Below are 20931 nucleotides of genomic sequence, written 5' to 3' on the forward strand. Positions count from 1 at the left end.
CATTGCACTCCAGCCTGGGCAACAGAGTGAAACCCTGATTAAAAAATAAATAATTCAATATTTATATATTATTTATACTATTTTCAGCAGTATAACTCCTGAAAATAAACTGCCTGGAATTTTAACTCAGATGTCTGAAGTCTACACAAATTCATATAGAATATAAAGCCCAATATATTTTCCATTTTTTTAATGACAAATTATTTAGTTGACCATATACATTTTTTTATAGTTTTAAACATCTTTATTCCTTACAAATTATACCAATGACATTAAACCTGTCACAGCACATTTGGAAGTAGAGACAAATGCACTGCTATCTAAACACAGTAGAAGAAAGATACACTGAGGCAATGAGAAATAATCTAAGTGTGCAAACATCTGAGACACAGCCAGAACAGAAGGCACACAGCCAGGGTACAAGGGTTCCCAGTTCTCAAAAAGCACACACCAAGTACCCAATGGAGCTGGTGGTACATTCTGTTACATTTCACAGGACCAAATCATACTCGGCCTGAGGCTTCTAAAAAGAGTCCACACTACCAAAGCCACAGTGCTATACAGAGCAGCCCTGGCACACTGGCTATGAAAAAACTACTTGCTTATATTATTAGACTGAAGGCTGTTTTACCATAAAATAGACCAATTTAAGGGAGATAATTATAGGGTTTTTTTTTTTTTTTTTTTTAAGGCTAGTCAAGTGGACCAGCCTAGGCTGGTGTTATTTAAGGGTCCAAACGAACAAAAATAAATCAAAAGTTGCTTGCTCTATGGTAAAGATATTATTTCAGATTAACTTGGTATTAACAAGTTAACATTTTAATAATTATCTAGCTACATTTCACTGCTACTAAATACAGTAATCATAACATGGGAAAAAGCAATGGACCCCATATTTAAATTCCAAAAGGCAATTTAAATAGGCAATAACAATTTAGCCACATATGGTCCATATTATGAACCTGTAATACTTGTTCAGATACTAGTATTAGGATTCAATATAAACTTGGGAAAGGGAAGCAATGGAATGTTTTCAAGATAAAATACTTGTAAGACTGAGCTTAAGACTTATACCTTCTTAGGGGGAGGTGGTGGTTTCTGTTGGAATGCCAATTTTACAGCTTCTGCTGCTGATTCAGGTTCTTTAATTATGCTTTTCTTAGAGTCTGCTTCAGATAGCACAACAAAAAAATGATGACATTTTTCACACTTGACAAAACGGGTGGATGCTGTAAAAGAAAACAGAGGTAAGTAGAAGGAAATAAAAAATAATTCCAATAGTGTTTAGCCTTAAAGACTCCACTGTAAATGAAAGCTATGCACCTGACAAAAAGTAGACTCACTATTCCATCTACTTGCCACACAAAAAGCCTCATTTATATATGAAGTATTCTACAAAGATAGATGAGTTCAGTCAACTACCTTTTGTTCATTTTTATTAGGTTCTTTCATTTTGTGATACACTTCATTAAAAGATTGGGTGAAATTTTTCCAACCTTCCATTCACTAAAAAAGATTTTTTTTCTTTTGGAGATGGAGTCTCGTTCTGTCGCCAGGCTGGAGTGCAGTGGTGCGATCTCGGCTCACTGCAACCTCTGCCTCCCGAGTTCAAGCGATTCTCCTGCCTCAGCCTCCCGAGTAGCTGAGATTACAGGGGTGCACCATCACCCCCAGCTAATTTTTGTATTTTTAGAAAAGACAGGATTTCACCATATTGAGCAGGATAGTCTCGGTATCTTGACCTTGTTATCTGCCTGCCTCGGCCTCCCAAAGTGTTAGGATTACAGGCGTGAGCCACCACGCCTGGCCCACTAAAAAAGATTTTAAAACCTCTTTGAGAATATGGAGTAATCATCTATTTTATTGAAATACTTGAATGAACAAACTAAAAGTAAAATACAAGATTCATATATTTTTCCAACATTATAAGTTTCAAACATACACAAAAGTTGAAAGAGAAATCTATTTTAACTCCTAAAAATGTAAAAAATGTATATTCTTTACGTTCTTTTAAACCCATTAGCGTTTTTGGGGCATGGTGGCTCATGCCTGTAATCCCAGCACTTTGGGAGACTGAGGCAGGAGGATCACGAGGTCAGGAGTTCGAGACCAGCCTGGCCAACATGGCGAAACCCTAAATTTTGTATTTGTCTCTACTAAAAATACAAAAATTAGCTGGGCGTGGTGGCAGACACCTGTAATCCCAGCTACTCAGGAGGCTGAGCCAGGAGAATCGCTTGAACCCAGGAGATGGAGCTTGCAGTGAGCTGAGATTGTGCCATTGCACTCCAGCCTGGGAGACAGAGCAACACTCCATCTCAAAAAAAACAAATATATACATATATATAAAAAATTTATTTCATATATTTATTTTATCTTTACTCCACTAGTTCCTATTTCTCTGATCAAAAAAATCACTAAGAAACTAATAAAATACTGCTTTCTCAGTCATACGGATTTGATTTAAAGATAATCAAGCAGCCTTTGAAAGCAATACAAAGGCAGTTTAAGTTAGGATAAAAAGAGTTTCTCTTTTTTCTTTAAAAAATTTTTGGCTGGGTGCAGTGGCTCACGCCTATAATCCCAGAACTTTGGGAGGCCAAGGCTGGCGGATCACGAGGTCAGGAGATCGAGACCATCCCAGCTAACACAGTGAAATCTCGTCTCTACTAAAAATACAAAAAATTAGCCGGGCGTGGTGGCACATGCCTGTAGTCCCAGCTACTCAGGAGGCTGAGGCAGGAGAATGGTGTGAACCCAGGAGGCGGAGTTTGCAGTGAGCTGAGATCACACCACTGCACTACAGTCTCGGCGATAGAGTGAGACTCCGTCTCAAAAAAAAAAAAATAATATGTGGATACACAGTGATGAGTTCATGTCCTTTGTAGGGACACGGATGAAGCTAGAAACCGTCATTCTGAGCAAGCTATCGCAAGGACAGAAAACCAAACACCACATGTTCTCACTCATAGGTGGGAACTGAGCAATGAGAACACTTGGACACAGGAAGGGGAACATCACACACCGGGGACTGTGATGGGATTGCAGGAGAGGGGAGGGATAGCATTAGGAGATATACCTAATGTAAATGACAAGTTAACAGGTGTAGCACACTAACATGGCACATGTATACATATGTAACAAACCTGCAGGTTGTGCACATATACCATGAAACTTAAAGCATAAAAAAAAAATTTGTGGATACACAGTAGATGAATACATTTATAAGGATTTCTCAATTCCAATGGATCAGCTACAGAATATCCTGTGTTAAAGGTGATTTCTTTTTCTTTTTTTTTTTTTTTGAGACAGGGTTTTGCTCTGTTGCCCAGGTTGAAATGCAGTGGCGTGATCACTGCTCACTGCAGTCTTGACCTCCTAAGCTCAAGCAATCCTCCCACCTCAGCCTCCTTGAGTATCCAGGACTACAGGCACGCGCCACCACACCTGCCTTTTTTTTTTTTTTTTTTTTTTGAGATGGAGTCTCTCTCTGTTGCCTAGGCTGGAGTGCAGTGGCGCGACAGTGGCTCACTGCAAGCTCCGCCTCCCAGGTTCACGCCATTCTCCTGCCTCAGACTCCCAAGTAGCTGGGACTATAGGCGCCTCTCAATCTCCTGACGTCGATCCGCCCTCCTTGGCCTCCCAAAGTGCTGGGATTACAGGCGTGAGCCACTGCGCCCAGCCGATGCCTGTCTACTTTCTTTTTTTTTTTTTTTTTTTGAGACGGAGTCTCACGCTGTTGCCCAGGCTGGAGTGCAGTGGCGCGATCTCGGCTCACTGCAACCTCCGCCTCCCGGGTTCCCGCCATTCTCCTGCCTCAGCCTCCTGAGTAGCTGGGACTACAGGCGCCCGCCACCGCGCCCGGCTAATTTTTTGTATTTTTAGTAGAGACGGGGTTTCACTGTGGTCTCGATCTCCTGACCTTGTGATCCGCCCGTCTCGGCCTCCCAAAGTGCTGGGATTACAGGCTTGAGCCACCGCGCCCGGCCTGCCTGTCTACTTTCTAAAACCTTCTGTAGAGACAGGGTCTCATGATGTTGCCCAGGCGGGTCTCATGATGTTGCCCAGGCGGGTCTCAAACTCCTGGACTCAAGGAACCCTCCCACCTTGGCCTCCCAAAGTGCTTGGGATTACAGGCGTGACCCACTGAGGCCAGCCTACTCTTTCTTTTCAAAACATGGTTATAGGATGTTGGTGGGGCCTAGTGGTTCACGCCTGTAATCTCAGCACTTTGAGGGGCCAAGACGGGTGGATCACTTTAGCTCAGGAGTTCAAGACCAGCCTGGCCAACATGGTGAAACCCTGTCTCTACTAAAAATACAAAAACTAGCTGGGCATGGTAAGTGCCTATAAACCCCGCTACTCAGCAGGCTGAAGCAGGAGAACTGCTTGAACCTGGGAGCAGAGGTTGCAGTGAGCCAAGATAGTGCCCATCGTGCCCTCTTATAATAAACAAAATAAAAATAAACAACATACGGTTACAGGATGTAGACATATGGATATACACTTTTTTTTTTTTGAGACAGAGTTTTGCTCTTGTTGCCCAGGCTGGAGCGCAATGGCACAATCTCAGCTCACTGCAACCTTCGCCTCCCGGGTTCAAGCAATTCTCTTGCCTCAGCCTCCCTAGTAGCTGGGACTACAGGCATGTGCCACCATGCCCGGCTAATTTTATATTTTTTAGTAGAGGTGGGGTTTGACCATATTGGTCAGGCTGGTCTCGAACTCCTGATCTCAGGTGATCTGCCTGCCTCAGCTTCCCAAAGTGCTGGGGTTACAGGCGTGAGCCACCACACCCAGCCACTCTTTTTTTTTTTAAGAGCTGGCGTCTTGCTGTGTTGTCCAGGATGGCCTCAAACTTCTGTTCTCAAGGGATCCTCCCACCTCCCAGGTAGGTGGGTTTGGATATACATGCTTAACTCAGCCTAACCCTACTAATGGTAACCAGGGACCTCAGAAAGCAATTTGGTAGAGAATCTCTTATAGATACAGGTGGCAAATACAAAGCTAGTATGTCTAAGTAATACATTTTTGTGTAATCCAACTAGAAAGAGAGAACTGCAGAGAAAAATTTCATGGAATTTTTTTTCCTTTGGGAAAATTTTAAATATAAATTTATATCTATCCACAGATCATAGGAAAAACTGCACTAGCAAGCACACCTACGTCCTTACAAACTAAATGAAAGAAGCAGACAATTCCACATTAAAAAAACTTTAGGCCGGGTGTGGTGGCTCAGGCCTGTAATCCCAGCATAGCGGGAGGCCGAGGCAGGTGGATCACCTGAGGTCAGGAGTTCGAGACCACCCTGGCCAACATGGCAAAACCCTGTTTCTACTAAAAATACAAAAATCAGCCGGGTGTGGTGGCAGGTGCCTGTAATCCCAGCCACCCAGGAGGCTGAGGCAGGAGAATCACTTGAGGGTTACCCGGGACACATAGGTTGCAGTGAGCTGAGACCAGGTCACTATTCTCCAGCCTAGGCAACAGAGTGAGACTCTGTCTCAAAAAACAAACAAAACCACTTCATTATCAATTCAATCAATTCTTGTGTTTCTGTTTTTTTTTTTTTTTTTTTTGAGACGGAGTCTCACTCTGTTGCCCAGGCTGGAATGCAGTGGTGCGATCTGGGCTCACTGCAAATTCTGCCTCCTGGGTCCAAGCAATTCTCCTGCCTCGGCCTCAGTAGCTGGGTGCACACCACTACACCCAGCTAATTTTTGTACTTTTAGTAGAGACGGAGTTTCACCACGTTGGCCAGGATGGTCTTGATCTTCTGACGTCGTGATCTGCCCGCCTTAGCCTCCCAAAGTGCTGGGATTACAGGCATAAGCCACCACGCCTGGCCATATTTCTGTTCTTAAACACAAGACTAATTAAAAACACATTCTGGGCCGGAGGTGGCTCACATCTATAATCCTAGCACTTTGGGAGGCGGAGGCAGGTGGATCACTTGAGGTAAGGAGTTCAAGACCAGCCTGGCCAACATAGTGAAACCCTGTTGTTACTAAATATACACAAATTAGCCGGGCATGTTGGCTCGTGCCTGTAATCCTAGCAACTGGGGAGGTTGAGGCACGAGAATTGCTTGAACCTGGGAGGCAGAGGTTGTAGTGAGCTGGGATCACACCACTGCACTTCAGTCTGGGCAACAGAGCGAAACTCGGTCTCAAAAAAAAAATTTTTTTTGGATAAATTCTAATAGCAAATTTTAAGGAGAGGTTTCATCCATGTTTCCTATTTACTGATCCCGTGTAAATGCTTACCTAAAGAAAAAGATCAAGCTATTTGAAGCATCTGTGACTAACACAAGCCTAAGTAAATAATCACCACTTCTCATCAATGGGAAAGATAGTCACTGCCTTGATAATGATGAGGAACTAGTTTACAATTGTTACTGATGGTAAACAGGGCAAGGATTAAAGGGCAGAGAAGCCTCTGATCTAGTTCAGGCAGTGTGACAGGAAAATCTGGCCTGAGAGCACAAGTTCAAAATATTTCTCTAAGGAAATTAGGTCAAAAGGAAAAGGATTAAATACCAACAAATCACATTCCTCTTTGCTTATTGTTGAAAGGTTGCTTAAATTTGACTTGAATATTTGCAATACAATTTTACATTGACATGTTTTCAACATATCCCTAAAATTCAAGGATTCGATGTTATTTATCAAAATGCTATTTTGGGGGAAAAAAATACAAGCATTGCAATGCACTTTTTTTTTGAGACGGGGTTTCGCTCTTGTTGCCCAGGTTGGAGTGCAATGGCACGATCTCAGCTCACCGCAACCTCCGCCTCCTGGGTTCAAGTGATTCTCCTCCTTTAGTCTCCGAAGTAGCTGGGATTACAGGCATGCACCACCATGTCTAGCTAATTTTGTATTTTCAGTAGAGACGGGGTTTCTCCATGTTGGTCAGGCTGGTCTCAAACTCCTGACCTCAGGTGATCCACCCTCCTCGGCCTTCCAAACTGCTGGGATTACAGGCATGAGCCCCCACCGTGCCTGGCCAATTTTCACCGTGCATTTTCACTCCAAAAACAAGGGCAAAAATCTAATTTTATTAAGTTACCAGGAGACAAATTCTTTCCTTTAAACAGCTACTACAAGTATCCTATATTGCTTTATGTAAAATTTTGTTGGTTTGGGAAGCTGAGGTGGGCGGATCACAAGGTCACAGGTGTTCAAGACCAGTCTGGCCAAGATGGTGAAACCCCATCTCTACTAAAAATACAAAAAATTAGCCAGGCGTGGTGGTGGGCGCCTGTAATCCCAGCTACTCAGGAGTCTGAGGCAGAGAACTGCTTGAACCCAGGAGGTGGAAATTGCAGTGAGCCAAGATCGTGCCACTGCACTCCAGCCTGGGCAATAAGCGAAATTCCGCCTGGGGTTGGGGGCGGGGAGGAAGAAAGACAAAGGATTTAAACAGACACTTCTCCAAAGAAGACAGACAAATGACCAAAAAACATAAGAAAAGATTAACATCATTAGTCATTAGGGAAATGCAAATCAAAACTACAGTGAATCCCCGGAGGTAGCACAAAATCCCAGCACTTTGGGAAGCCAAGGTAGGAGAATTACTTTAGCCCAGGAGTTCGCGACCAGCCTGGGCAACATAAATGAGACCCTGTCTCTGCGGTGGCATGTGCCTGTAGTCCCAGCTATTCAAGATGCTGACGTGGGAGGACAATTTGAACAGAGAAGGTGAGGCTACTATGAGCTATGACTGCGCCACTGCATTGTAGCCTGGGAGACAGAGCAAGACCCTGTTTCTAAAAACAAAATCAAAAGAAGCCCATGATGAGATACCACTTCATGTCCACTATGAATAAAGAAAGACAGGCTGGGCGCAGTGGCTCATGCCTGTAATCTCAGCATTCCGGGAGTCTGAGGCAGGAAGATCACCTGAAGTCAGGAGTTCGAGATCAGCCTGACCAATATGGTGAAACCCCTTCTCCACTAAAAATACAAAAATTAGCTGCGTGTGGTGGTGGGCACCTATAATCCCAGCTACTTGGGAGGCTGAGACAGGAGAATTGCTTGAACCTGGGAGGTGGAGGTTGCAGTGAGCTGAGATCATGCCACTGTACTCCAACCTGGTGACAGAGCGAGATTCTGTCTCAAAAAAAACAAACAAAAAAAAGAAAGACAAGTGGTAAAAAGGATGTGGAGAAACTGGAACCCTCATATTGCTGGTCGGATTGTAGAATGGTACAGCTGCTATGGAAAACAGTTTGGCAATTCTGTAGAAACTAAACAGTTAACACATGACCCAGCAATTCCACTCCTAAACATATACCCAAGAGAATTAGAAACATATGTCCACACAAAAACTGGTACACAGATGTTCACAGGAGCATTATTCAGAACAACCAACAAGTAGAAACAATCTAAATGTCCATCACCTGATGAATGTCTAAACAATGAATTATTATTCAGCCATAAAAAGCAATGAAATACTGATATATGCTGCAACCTGGATAAACTTTGAAAACATTAAGCTAAAGAAAAGAAGGCTGATATGAAATGCCACATAGCATATAATTATATTGTATGAGATATACGGAGTAGACAAATCCATTGATAGAGAAAGTAGTTAATAGTTAACAGGGCTAGGAGGGGAGAAGGGTGGAGAGTGACTAAGGGCTATGGAGTTTCTTTCTGGGATGATGAAAAATGTTCTGGAATTAGATAGTGGAGATGATCATTCAACCTGGTAAATACCTTTTTTTTCTTTTTGAGACAAGACGAAGTCTTTCTCTGTCACCCAGGCTGGAGTGCAGTGGTGTGATCTCGGCTCACTGCAGCCTCCGCCTCCTGGGTTCAAGAGATTCTCCTGCCTCAGCCTCCTGAGTAGTTGGGACTACAGGCGTGCGCCACCAGGCCAGGCTAATTTTTTGTGCTTTTAGTAGACATGGTGTTAGCCAGGATGGTCTCGATCTTCACACCTTGTCATCCACCCACCTTGGCCTCCCAAAGTGCTGGGATTACAGACATGAGCCACTGCTCCTGGCCTTTTTTTTTTTTTTTTTGAGACAGAGTCTTGCTCTGTCACCCAGGCTGGAGTGCAGTGGCATGATCTAGGTTCACTGCAACCTCTGCCTCCCGGGTTCAAGCAATTCTCCTGTCTCAGTCTCCGAAGCAGCTGGGATTACAAGTGGTTGCTACCAAGCCCGGCTAATTTTTGTATTTTTAGTAGAGATGGGGTTTCACTATGTTGGTCAGGCTGGTCTCGAACTCCCGACCTCGTGATCTGCCCGCCTCGGCCTCTCAAAGTGCTGGGATTACAGGTGTGAGCCACCATGCCGGGCCACAACTTGGTAAATATTTTAAAACCACTGAAGATGAATTGCATGGTATATGAATGATGATATCTCAAACAAATTTTTAAAAGGAAAGGACTAGGCCCACATGTACAGCTGTCCCATGGCACACGTAGGAGACTAGTTCTAGGACCACCCACATATAACCAAATCCATGCATACTCAGGTCCTGCAGTTGGCCCTGTGGAACCCACATATATGAAGTTAGCTCCTCATATATGCTGGCCATATGTGTCTGGCCAAAAAAAAGCTAAGTATAAGTGGGCCCGAGCAATTCAAACCCACTGTTCAAGAGTCAACTGCATTAACATACACAGCTCTCAAAACATTGCGTAGTGAAAACAAGCAATTTGTGAAAATATGAATATGTTATTTATACTTTAAAAAAAAATCACATGTTCAATGAAGATATGTTATAGAACTTTACCTCCATCTATAAGGGTCTATTCTTTTCTCATAAAGGAGGACGGATATATGCATTCCTCAAGTAATTAAAAATACAAAAAAGTAGGCCGGGCACGGTGGCTCAAGCCTGTAATCCCAGCACTTTGGGAGGCTGAGACGGGCGGATCACGAGGTCAGGAGATCGAGACCATCCTGGCTAACATGGTGAAACCCCATCTCTACTAAAAAATACAAAAAAAAAAAAAAACTAGCCGGGCGAGGTGGCAGGCACCTGTAGTCCCAGCTACTCGGGAGGCTGAGGCAGGAGAATGGGGAGGCTGAGGCAGGAGAATGGCGTAAACCTGGAAGGCGGAGCTTGCAGTGAGCCGAGATGGCGCCACTGCACTCCAGCCTGGGAGACAGAGCGAGACTCCGTCTCAAAAAAAAAAAAAAAAAAAATTACAAAAAACTAGACAATTACCTAAACAGGCCATTCACGAAAGAATCACAAGTGACCAAAAAGCATATAAAAAGATGTTTACGAACTAGTATCCAAATAAATGCAGACTTAAACAAAATGCAGGCCGGGCATGGTGGCTCACACCTGTAATGCCAGCACTTTGGGAGGCTTAGGCGGCTGAATCACCTGAGGTCAGGAATTCCAGACCAGCCTGGTCAACAAGGTGAAACCCTATCTCTACCAAAAACACAAAAATTAGCCTGGCATGGTGGTGGGCACCTGTAATCCCAGCTACTTGGGAGGCTGAGGCTGAGGCACCTGGGGCTGGCACTTGAATCCAGGTGGCAGAAGTTGCAGTGAGCCGAGATCGTGCCACTGCACTCCAGCCTGGGTGAGAACAGCAAAACTGTCTCAAAAAAATAATAAAAACAAAAAACAAACAAAAAAGCAGGCTGAGTATCCCTTAACCAAAATGCATAGGACCAGAAGTGTTTCAGAGTTCAAATGTTTTCAAGTTTTGGAATATTTGCAGAAATACACTGGTTAAGCACCCCTACATGAAATCTGAAATCTGAAATGCTCCAATGGAGCATTTCCTTTAAGCATCATGATGCACTCACAAGTTTAGCATTTTGGAGCATTTTGAACTCCAGATTTTCAGACTATGGAAGCTCAACCTGTTAGTAACCTGAGATCAAATAAAACTCTCTTTAGTACTGTGAAGACCCAACTTTTAATGATCAGACACAGAAGGATTCAAAAGGATGCATTCTGAAAAGACTTTTAATATGGGTATGCAAAACTAAGGGAGGAGGGGCTTACTGCACTGCTAGGGCCTACAAATAGTTACAGAGGACAGGGACGGTGTGTCATGATCATCTGCATATTTTCTGAGCCTAGCGATGTCTGAATCAACACATTTGCTTATTAATTTTGTAAGTTTAAGTGTGTGCTTTTTTTTTCTTCCCTTCCACATTTTCTACTCCCATATCACCACCCCCAATTAGAATTCTCAAAGCAAACAGGCCTCAGCCTTGAACTGATTATACTATAGTATTTCCACACTTGGTCTAACTAATACACAGATACTACTAATATACAGATTCTAGGACCCCATCCCACATCTACAGAATCTTAATCTCTAGGGAAGGAGTTTGGAGATCTCTAAGTTTAACAGTCACCTTTAGTGACTAATACAACCTGGCAAGTTTTGGAAGAATGCATAGAAGAAAAATAAATTTAATCCCAAGAGGAGCTAGTTTACCCCTAAAGAATCTCCAGATGGTAGAAATGTATGATATAGGAATTTCTGAATAGCAAATCTTCACTGCTATGTGACCTTGAATGAGTTACTTAAACTTGCTAAATCTCAGTTTCTTCATTTATAAAAAGGAGAATACTCTTTGTTCTGGCAAAATTAAGGTTCCAAGAACAAAACTATGTTGGCATTTATTAAATACTAGTTTCTTTCCTTTTCTACTCTAAGAAATTATTCTTTTTTCTTTTTTGGAGACAGAGTTTCACTCGTTTCCCAGACTAGAGTACAGTGGTGTGATCTCGGCTCACTGCAGCCTCTGCCTCCTGGGTTCAAGCAATTCTCATGCCTCAGCTTCCCAAGTAGCTGGGATTATAGGTGCCCACCACCACGCCCAGCTAATTTTGTATTTTTAGTAGAGATGGGGTTTCACCACATTGGCCAGGCTGGTCTCCAACGCCTGACCTCAGGTGATCTGCCTACCTCAGGCTCCCAAAGTGCTCAGATTACAGGCGTAAGCCACCACGCCTGGCAAGAAAGTATTCTTTAGGTCTGTAAACGCTGAAATGTTTCTTTGAAGAAAAAAAAGGAGGAAAATTTCTTGGTTAAAATAGGAGACACTGACCTCATAAATTAAGCAATTTTCAGCCTCTGTATAATTTTATTATATCACATCAAATTTGTTTAGAAGGTTTTATCATCCAGTTCTACCATTTTTTTTTTTTTTTGAGATGGAGTTTTGCTCTGTTGCCCAGGCTGGAGGAGTGCAGTGGTGTGATTTTGGCTCACCAGGACCTCCACCTCCCAGGTTCAAGCGATTCTCCGGTCTCAGCCTCCCAAACAGCTGGGACTTCAGATGCACGCCACTATGCCCGGTTAATTTTTGTATTTTTAGTAGAGATGGGGTTTCACCATGTTGAGCAGGCTGGTCTCAAACTCCTGACCTCAAGTGAGCAGCCTGCTTCGGACTCCCAAAGTCCTGTGATTACTGGTGTGAGTCACTGTGCCCAGCCCACTTTCATTTTACGTTGTGATCCAAATTAAATTTTGTTCAGAACCCCTAATATTCCAGCTATGGGTTGGAGCTACTTTAAGTCTTTCCAGTACATAAAAACATACTACATCTAGTACCTTTTCATATGGTGGCCAATTACTGTTAATGGTAAGTGTGAAATTGTAACCAAAGTCTCCATATTAGGATTAGGAGATAGAGAATACCCTCTAGCCAACCATCAGACACTGAAGTCTTATAATCTTGAAGTTTTCTTCAATTGGATTGTAGAGGAAGGCTGACATGGTGGTACAATTCATTACCACTAACTCTAAGTCATGTAAGTAATGAGTTTTTTGATTATTTGATTCATTGATGAAAATATCCGTAGGAGAATCTTTGCATTTCAGAGAGTTACTGACGCTAACAGCAAAAGTAGGACAGTTGATTTTTTCCCTTCTTCTTTTTTTCTTTTTTTGAGACAGGGTCTTGCTTTGTCACCAAGCTGGAGTTCAATGGCTGGCTTGCTGCAGCCTCACCTCCCGGACTCAAGCGATCTTCATTATCTCAGTCCCTAAGTAGCTGGAACTATAGCCATGCACCACCAGGCCTGGCTAATTTTTTAATTTTTTTTAATACATATGGAGTTTTGCCATGTTGCTCAGGCTGGTTTTGAACTTCTGGGCTCAAGCAATCTGCCTATCTCAGACTCCAAAAGTGCTGGGATTACAGGTGTGAGTCACAGTGCCCAGCCCTGATTTCTTCCTTCTCCGAGTGTCTGAATCATTAATAATTATCAGATGCTTCCCAGAATTGAGGGCTTACCTCCTTTAGTAAGTACTAAGGGAATTTACCTTAATATATGAATGACTAGCCTTCCCAGCCATGTGATACTCAATATGTATTTGAAGAATGTAGTAATAAATACAGAATAAATAAGTCCTGGTTCTCCTATAGCCTAATGATCACACCCAGAAATTCACAAAATCCAATCTGAAATAAACACAATTAAGCAAAATAAAGAAGCAAATATTTTTCTTAAATTATCTCTTACACAACAGTGCAAAGTATTACCAGTCCTGAGAATTTTCTAGTATACGGTGAACATGAGAGAGAATCAGGTGAGCTCATACAATTTATATATAATTCATATAACATACAAAGTCACATTAATTTATCTATTTCATATAATCCATATTTCTACACATTTAATACAATTTATATATATTTTATATATATACATACATATATATTTTTTTGGAGACAAGGTCTCTGTCACCCAGGATGGGGTACAGTGGCATGATTATGACTACAGGTATGCACCACCAGATATCTGGCCTTTTTTTTTTTTCTTGTAAAGACAGGTGTCTCAACATGTTGCCCAGGCAGGTCTCGAACTCCTAGGCTCAAGGGATCCTCCCATCTCCACCTTCCAAAGTGCTGGGATTACAGGCATGAGCCATTTGTGCCTGGCCTGTATTTATAAATTTTACATAATTTACATATTTTTATACATTTAATAATTCATAGAAAACGTAGGGAAAAAAGAGCAGAAGATGTAATACTTACACACAAAGGTCTCTACATGTGTGCACAAGTCGCCACATTTAGGACAGCGCAGCTGGTTTCCACCTTTCCCAGAATTCCCAGAGCCTGATTTCTTACTACTTCCCTCACTTGCTGATTTCTAATGTTTATGAAAGAGAAAAAAGAAAAAGTGTCAATTATTAGTTTCAGGCAACCAACTTAAATATAAACAATACTGTTTGTAATTAATTTTATAATTTTCTAAATTTCTAGGATGAAATTATTAATATAATTCTACTATTTCTGGTGTCAGAAGATCTATTTACTTCAAAAATCAAATCAGTTCTAGTAAATGCATGTATATCTGTAGTCTTCTTTTATACAACATGTGCCAACATATATAATAAAGAGTTTTCATTCAATGACTCAGGCACTAGAAAATTTACTAAGGGAAAAAAACTACATTTCAATGAAATTGAATCAGGAGTTATTATCATGGTAGGCAGTGACTCTGATTATTCTTAGATCTAACTTTTCTCATCTCTAAAATGGGAATAATTTTACCCACATCAGAGAGTCACTGTTAAGATTAAGTATGGATATGTAAGTGCCTCACATTTTGTCTAACATATAAGATTAACTCAAGTGTTAGTCAAATTCACATCATGAAAAAAACTGGTAAGTCACTGACTCACTCAATACAACTACCAATCATCTACTTGCTAGCTACAACATAAAGTTGTACCAGAAATCTGAAATTTTTAGGCTACCAGAGTAGCCCAACATTAAGTTATACCACGAATCTGAAATTTGTAGGTAGAGGATAAAGTGAGGTTTATACTGTCACAAGTTGTAAGAGTTATATGAAAGCAGGAAATGATGGCTATTCCTAATTCAATCCTACTGACCAACAGTCATTTAATGACACTTCTTTACTACTTTGGGGTGTTAGAAATTTTAATTACTGCTTACTATGTGCAATGCTTATAAAAGTATTTTAAGGTTCAAAATGAAACATCTAATTACATAAAATTCTTCAGATCATTTTAGCTATCTCATATTGCCTACAGAAAACATAAGCCAGTAACAGACAGTACTATTATATTTTTTTAAAGGAAGGAACTCACAATGTGTACAGGTGCCAATAAGATAAAATAATTACCTTATTTCCATCTCCAGAACCATCTTTACTTATCCCATCTTTTGAAGCAAAGTATGCTGGCGTTTCTGTAAAGGATCTAAGAGGAGCTCTTCGCAGAATCTGAGTTTCAAATGTCCCAAGCCTTCCTAAAACTGATATATGAACGCGACCACCAGAAATACCTGAAAATAAAAGGAAATCTACATCAAATATAGATATGCCTCAATAAATCCCCTGGAAACAAAAATTCCTTGAGCATAAAGGAGGTTGAGAAAAAGCTATCATTTTCACAGCAGTAGTATAAACTGAGAGAAAATAATGACACCAACAGAGGCAAAGTCCTTTCGAAAACAGGCCAGGTCTGAGCCTCTGAAAGATTCTAGATAAATAAAGTTGTTTCTTTCAGTATGTGTCCTTTAGAAGTAAGGTAAGATCAACCACATCATAACAATATGTGGCTTTTTCAAAGTTTGAAGGGAGTTCAACACCTGCCTCACCTGTAAGATTTTTTAAAAGGTCATTTATGCCCTATATTCTTATTATTTCTACCAATGAGAATAAACATCTGACAGCAACTCGTCTGTTATTATATAAGAATACTATCTGGGCCAGGTGTGGTGGCTCACCGCTGTAATCCTGGCATTTTGGGAGGCCGAGGTGTGTGGATCACTTGAGGTCAGGAGTTCAAAACCAGCCTGGCCAACATGGTGAAACCCCATCTCTACTAAAAATAAAAAAAAAAATTAGCCAGGCGTGGTGGTAGGTTCCTGTAATCCCAGCTACTCCGGAGGTTGAGGCAGGAGAATCGCTTGAACCCAGGAGGCAAAGGTTGCAGCAAACTGAGGTTGTGCCACCACACTCCAGCCTAGGTGACAGAGCAAGACTCCATCTCAAAAAAAAAAAAAAAATCTATAACAGTGGAAACAAACTTCAAATGTTCTTTAAGGCAAGGTGCGGTGGCTCATGCCTATAATCCCAGAGTTCGAGACCAGCCTGGCTAGCCAACATGGTGAAACCCTGTCTACTAAAAACACAAAAATTAGCTGGGTGTGCTGGCAGGTGTCTGTAATCCCACCTACTCAGGAGGCTGAGGCAGGCGAATTGCTTGAACCCAGGAGGTGGAGGTTGCAGTGAGCCAAGATCGTGCCACTGCACTCCAGCCTGGGCAACAAAGGAAGACTCCGTCTCAAAAAAAAAAAAAAGTTATTTAAAAAATTGTGTTATTCCACTTATATGTGGTACTTAGAAGGCAAAATCATAGAGACAGTGAGTAGAATGGCGGTTCCTGGGCGTTGGGGAAAATGGAGAGTTCTTGTTTTAATGGGTACAGAGCTTTAGTTTTACAAGGTGATGGCAATGGTTGCACAATATCAATGTACCTAATACTACCGAACTATACACTAAAAATAGTTAAGTCGTGTAAATCTTACATGTATCTTGCCACAATAAAAAAAACTGAAGGAGCCAGGTGCAGTGCTTCACACCTGTAATCCCACCCAGCACTTTGGGAGGTTGAGGTGGGTGGATCACTTGAGGTCAGGAGTTTAAGACCAGCCTGGCCAACATGGTGAAACCCCGTTTCTACTAAAAATGCAAAAAGTAGCCAGGCGTGGTGACAGGCACGTGTAATCCCAGCTATTCGGGAAGCTGAGGCAGGAGAATCGCTTGAACGAGACAGAGGTGGCAGTGAGCGGAGATTGTGCCACCGTACGCCAGCCTGGGCAACAGAGCAAGGCTCCGTCTCAAAATAAATAAATAAATAAATAAATAAATAAATAAAGTATCAATCTCAAAAGTTGGCTTAGAAAAAGTAATTGAGGGGGCCAGGTGCAGTGGCTCATGCCTGTAATCCCAGCACTTTGGGAGGCCAAGGCGGGAGGATCACGAGGTCAGGAGATCGAGACCATCCTGGCTAATATGGTGAAATCTCATCTCTACTAAAAATACAAAAAATTAGCTGGGCATGGTGGCACGCGCCTGTAGTCCCAGCTACCCGAGAGGCTGAAGCAGGAGAATCGCTTGAACCCAGGAAGCGGAGGTTGCAGCAAGCAGAGATGGCACCACTGCTCTCCAGCCTGAGCAACAGCGTGAGACTCCGTCTCAAAAAAAAAAAAAAAAAATTGACGGAGAGTGACAGATGCAATCAAAATGACCACTGACCAATCATAAAATTCTCATAAAAATGATAAAGCTCTGTAGCAAACTAATTGGGGTTTCTAACACTTTTTGTGACATGAACCCCTTGAGCAGTCTGGTGAAGCCTCCGAATAGATCTCTTCTCAGAATATTTTTAAATGTATAAAAAAAATACATAACAAAGAAAACAAATTATAAAGAAGTAGTTATCAAAAAAATTTAAAAAATATTCCTCTTTATTAACAAGCAAAATTAAATAAGATCTAACAGTTTTTAAAATAATTACTATGATTTCAAAGTAGCAAAAAGTATGAACAATATTCTGAAATATCAACAACTATAATGTGATATGAAAATATTTCTGATTTTGATTGATGACAAATCCACAGACACTTCTAAGACTACTGTGGATGTGTTGTGAACATTAATAGGCCAAGGAAATCTTATGTTTCAGCTAGAGCTTAGTGAAAATAAAGTTCACAGAACCTCTGAATTCTATGCAAAGACCCTTTGGGGGCCTGTAAACCTCAGGTGAAGAAGCTCTGAAAGCCAAAAAAGAGAAGTATTTCTGTAAAGTATATTTCACCAGATTACCTGGCAGCAACCAGAAAACACAATTTAAGTTTCACTGTTTACAGAACTTTATCATACAGACAAAGCTTTCTAAATTTCAGAACAACTGTTTTTAAAAAGAAATACTAGTCCAGGTGCAGTGGCTCACGCCTGTAATCCCAGCACTTTGGGAGGCCGAGGCAGGTGGATCACCTGCGGTCCAGGAGTTGGAGATCAGCCTGACAAACATGGCAAAACCCCGTCTCTACTAAAAATATAAAAATTAGTTGGGCGTGGTAGTGCACGCCTGTAATGCCAGCTTACTCGGGAGGCTGAGGCAGGAGAACCGCTTGAACCCAGGAGGCGAGGGTTGTAGTGAGCCCAGATCACGCTACTGCACTCCAGCCTGGGTAACAGAGCAGATTCCATCAAGACAGACAGAGGCCAGGGGCGGTGGCTCACGCCTGTAATCCCAGCACTTTGGGAGGCAGAGGCGGGCAGATCACAAGGTCAGGAGATCGAGACCATCCTGGCTAACACGGTGAAACCCTGTCTCTACTAAAAACACAAAAAATTAGCCGGACGTGGTGGCGGGCGCCTGTAGTCCCAGCTACTCGGGAGGCTGAGGCAGGAGAATGGCGTGAACCCGGGAGGTGGAGCTTGCAGTGAGCCAAGATTGCGCCACTGCACTCCAGCCTGGGCGACAGAGCAAGACTCTGTCTCAAAAAAAAAAAAAAAAAAAAAAAAAAGAAGAAGACGGAAAGAAAGGAAAGAAAGACAGGAAGGAGGGAAGGAAAAGAAAAGAAAAGAAAGAAACCAGTCGTTTTGAAAAAAAAAAATAATAACTGCTTATCTCCTATGATTCAAAAGTGTTCACGGACTCTTGGCTAGAACAGATCAAGAACACTTTCAAAGAAGCCGTCCCTGCCCAAAGAGAACACACACATACTTCATCCAACCACTGTAAACTGTATTACTCTTTGTCTACTCCACTAGATTTAAACATGAGGGTGAGGACTTATTCTCCACTCTTACCTCCAGCACTAAAAGACCTGGCACATAGTGGGCCCTCGACAAATATTAATGTATGTCACATAAATGGATTAAAAAAACACTTTAAAGTGTTTGCAAATCGAATTCCTGGAATTGGGACATCTACTGGTTGAGGCTTAACAATGATTTAGGATTAAATTCACTCTCTTACATTTATGTATCATTTTACAAAATGCTTCTGCCCACATTACCTCATTCAATCCCTCCTTGTGTAGTAAAGAAACTAGAAGATACATTTAGTAAACAATAAGGATTTTATAATTGGTTTAAAAGTTAGATAAAAGGGACCTTTTTAAAAATCCATCCAAGGGTCATGAACCGGTAAGTCCAAATAAAAAGAATTTGTCTAGAAGTCAGTGATTATAACAGGATCTAGCCTCGTGATCTGACATCCATTGATTTGAGGAAGAGAAAAAAAGTTTATTTTCCAGACTCTCTTGGCTGGGGCGCCATTATTTCACAGCTTCAGATAAACAGAAAGGAAAGGTAAACAACATGCGCCACTCTTAGGAAACTACCTCCCGGTCAAGTTGGGAAAGCCAGCAAAGGACTGCTGAAACACCCAAGGACTTCCGAACCAACTCCTGCGGGACCTCTCCCCATCTCCCCCGCCGCTGTCCTGCGTGCCCCGGGGCTTGCCTGACGCCGGGAAATATTGTGAACCTTGTTTATGTCCCAGTGTCTGGGCCGCACAGTGATAGTAACATCTCTGGTATCGCGCGGCTTGCGTCCGGGACGGTCAGCTGGGTGCCCTGAGTCCTAGGGGACCCTAGCAGGGACAGCCCCTCCTGGAGCCCCCAACGGGCCCGAGAGGGATCCCGGCCAGGCTGCGGAAGAAGAGCCGCGGCCGGGGCAGGCGGCGGTCCCCGGCAGGGCTGAGTGGGATCTGGAGGCATTTTTTAATAAGAGGAACATTTTGTGCCTCTTTCAGGGTTTCCACGAAGTGGCCGCATTCCGGCCCCAAAGTCAGCGGGCCTGAAAGCGCGCAAGAAGACGCGTGGGAAGGAGTTTACTTCCAATTTGAGCAACGGCTGCTCCAGAGGTCGGCAGAACCCCATTCCACGGGGAAAGCAGTGGGTGCCGGGCGAAGTGCCGCCCATTCCCTCACACTCCCCGGGTGCAGCAGGCCTCGTGCCCTCCCCAGGACCCCTACCCACCAGCCAGTCCACCCCCTCCCCCTAGGCTGAGGGCTCAGGAGTGGCACTATTTCGTTACCTCTCTGCGCGGAGGCGAGTGAGGACGTAATGAGCCGGGCGGCAGCTGCGCCGCAAGTACAAGCACCGCAGCTGGGCATTTCCGCGAGGCGTAGGCCGGGGCTTCGCCCCCTGAGGACCTCCGGGTCTCAGCTGCGCGAATCCTGCTCGCAAGGCGCGCTGACTCGGTTCCGAACCCTTCCGCGGGCCCTAGACCCCGTGCAGAGTTCACCTGCCCGACTGCCAGGCCTTCGCGCTTCTGTGCCCCACAGCCGTCTACTCACCAGACTAGACACCCAACCCCCCTTCCCTTCCCCTCCTTCTCCCCCCCACCCCCAGCCTACCGGGCCCGCGGAGCTTGCGCGCGCCTGCGCCGTAGGCCCGGGGAGGGGGCGGAGGGCGTGGGTACGCGCCGCGTATGCGCGCTGGAGAAGCTACGTGAGGCGAAGGCGAGGGGGCGGTACCGTGGGCGCGCCAATTAGTGCCCTACGGCAAGCGCCTAGACCCAACGGCGGCGACTACAGGTCCCGACGCGCATGGTTGCCAAAAGCCCTTTTATCCTAAAGTTGAACGGTTTTGAGATAGACGCGGAGAGATGCATGCCGGGACTTGTAGTCCCTAGTCGTCATAGTCAAGCTCTTCTTCCGGTCACTTTCGGTGGGCGGCAGGGAAGGTCAAGGTGAGGATGGTAGCTTAACCATCCACGGGGGAAGTCTCTAAAGTACCTTGGTAGCCGCTAGATGCTTCAGATTGACTAAGTTTCTTCCCCCGGGATTCCACATCCTGTGTTCCTCGTCTTATCATTCTCCTTAGTTTCATCACTTGTAAGGTGGAGGTGGTATTGTCAGTTACCTAAGCAACAACTGTTAGGTGGTAACAGCTCCCTCTCCTTGTTCTTTCAGGCCTCGTGGTGATAAAGC

General features: G+C 43.3%; 1 protein-coding gene across 4 annotated transcripts in view; it reads right to left on the bottom strand.

Moving 5' to 3' along the window:
- Positions 1–20320, bottom strand: part of CLPX (caseinolytic mitochondrial matrix peptidase chaperone subunit X) — a 42239-nt gene extending 21919 nt beyond the window's left edge. For all 4 annotated transcript variants that reach the window (XR_012415073.1, XR_012415072.1, XM_005559812.4 and 1 more), the window contains exons 1-4: positions 20034–20320; positions 15099–15259; positions 13979–14096; positions 1075–1229 (exon numbers count right to left, since the gene is read on the bottom strand). Coding sequence is in view for 2 of the 4 variants with exons in the window: in XM_005559812.4 (XP_005559869.1) it covers positions 1075–1229; positions 13979–14096; positions 15099–15259; positions 20034–20112 (513 nt within the window). In the remaining 2 variants the exon portion in view is untranslated. The remainder of the gene's footprint in view (positions 1–1074; positions 1230–13978; positions 14097–15098; positions 15260–20033) is intronic.
- Between the last annotated feature and the right edge of the window lie 611 nt (positions 20321–20931).

This window comes from Macaca fascicularis, chromosome 7 (assembly GCF_037993035.2).
Source record: "Macaca fascicularis isolate 582-1 chromosome 7, T2T-MFA8v1.1".
Lineage (NCBI taxonomy): Eukaryota > Metazoa > Chordata > Mammalia > Primates > Cercopithecidae > Macaca > Macaca fascicularis.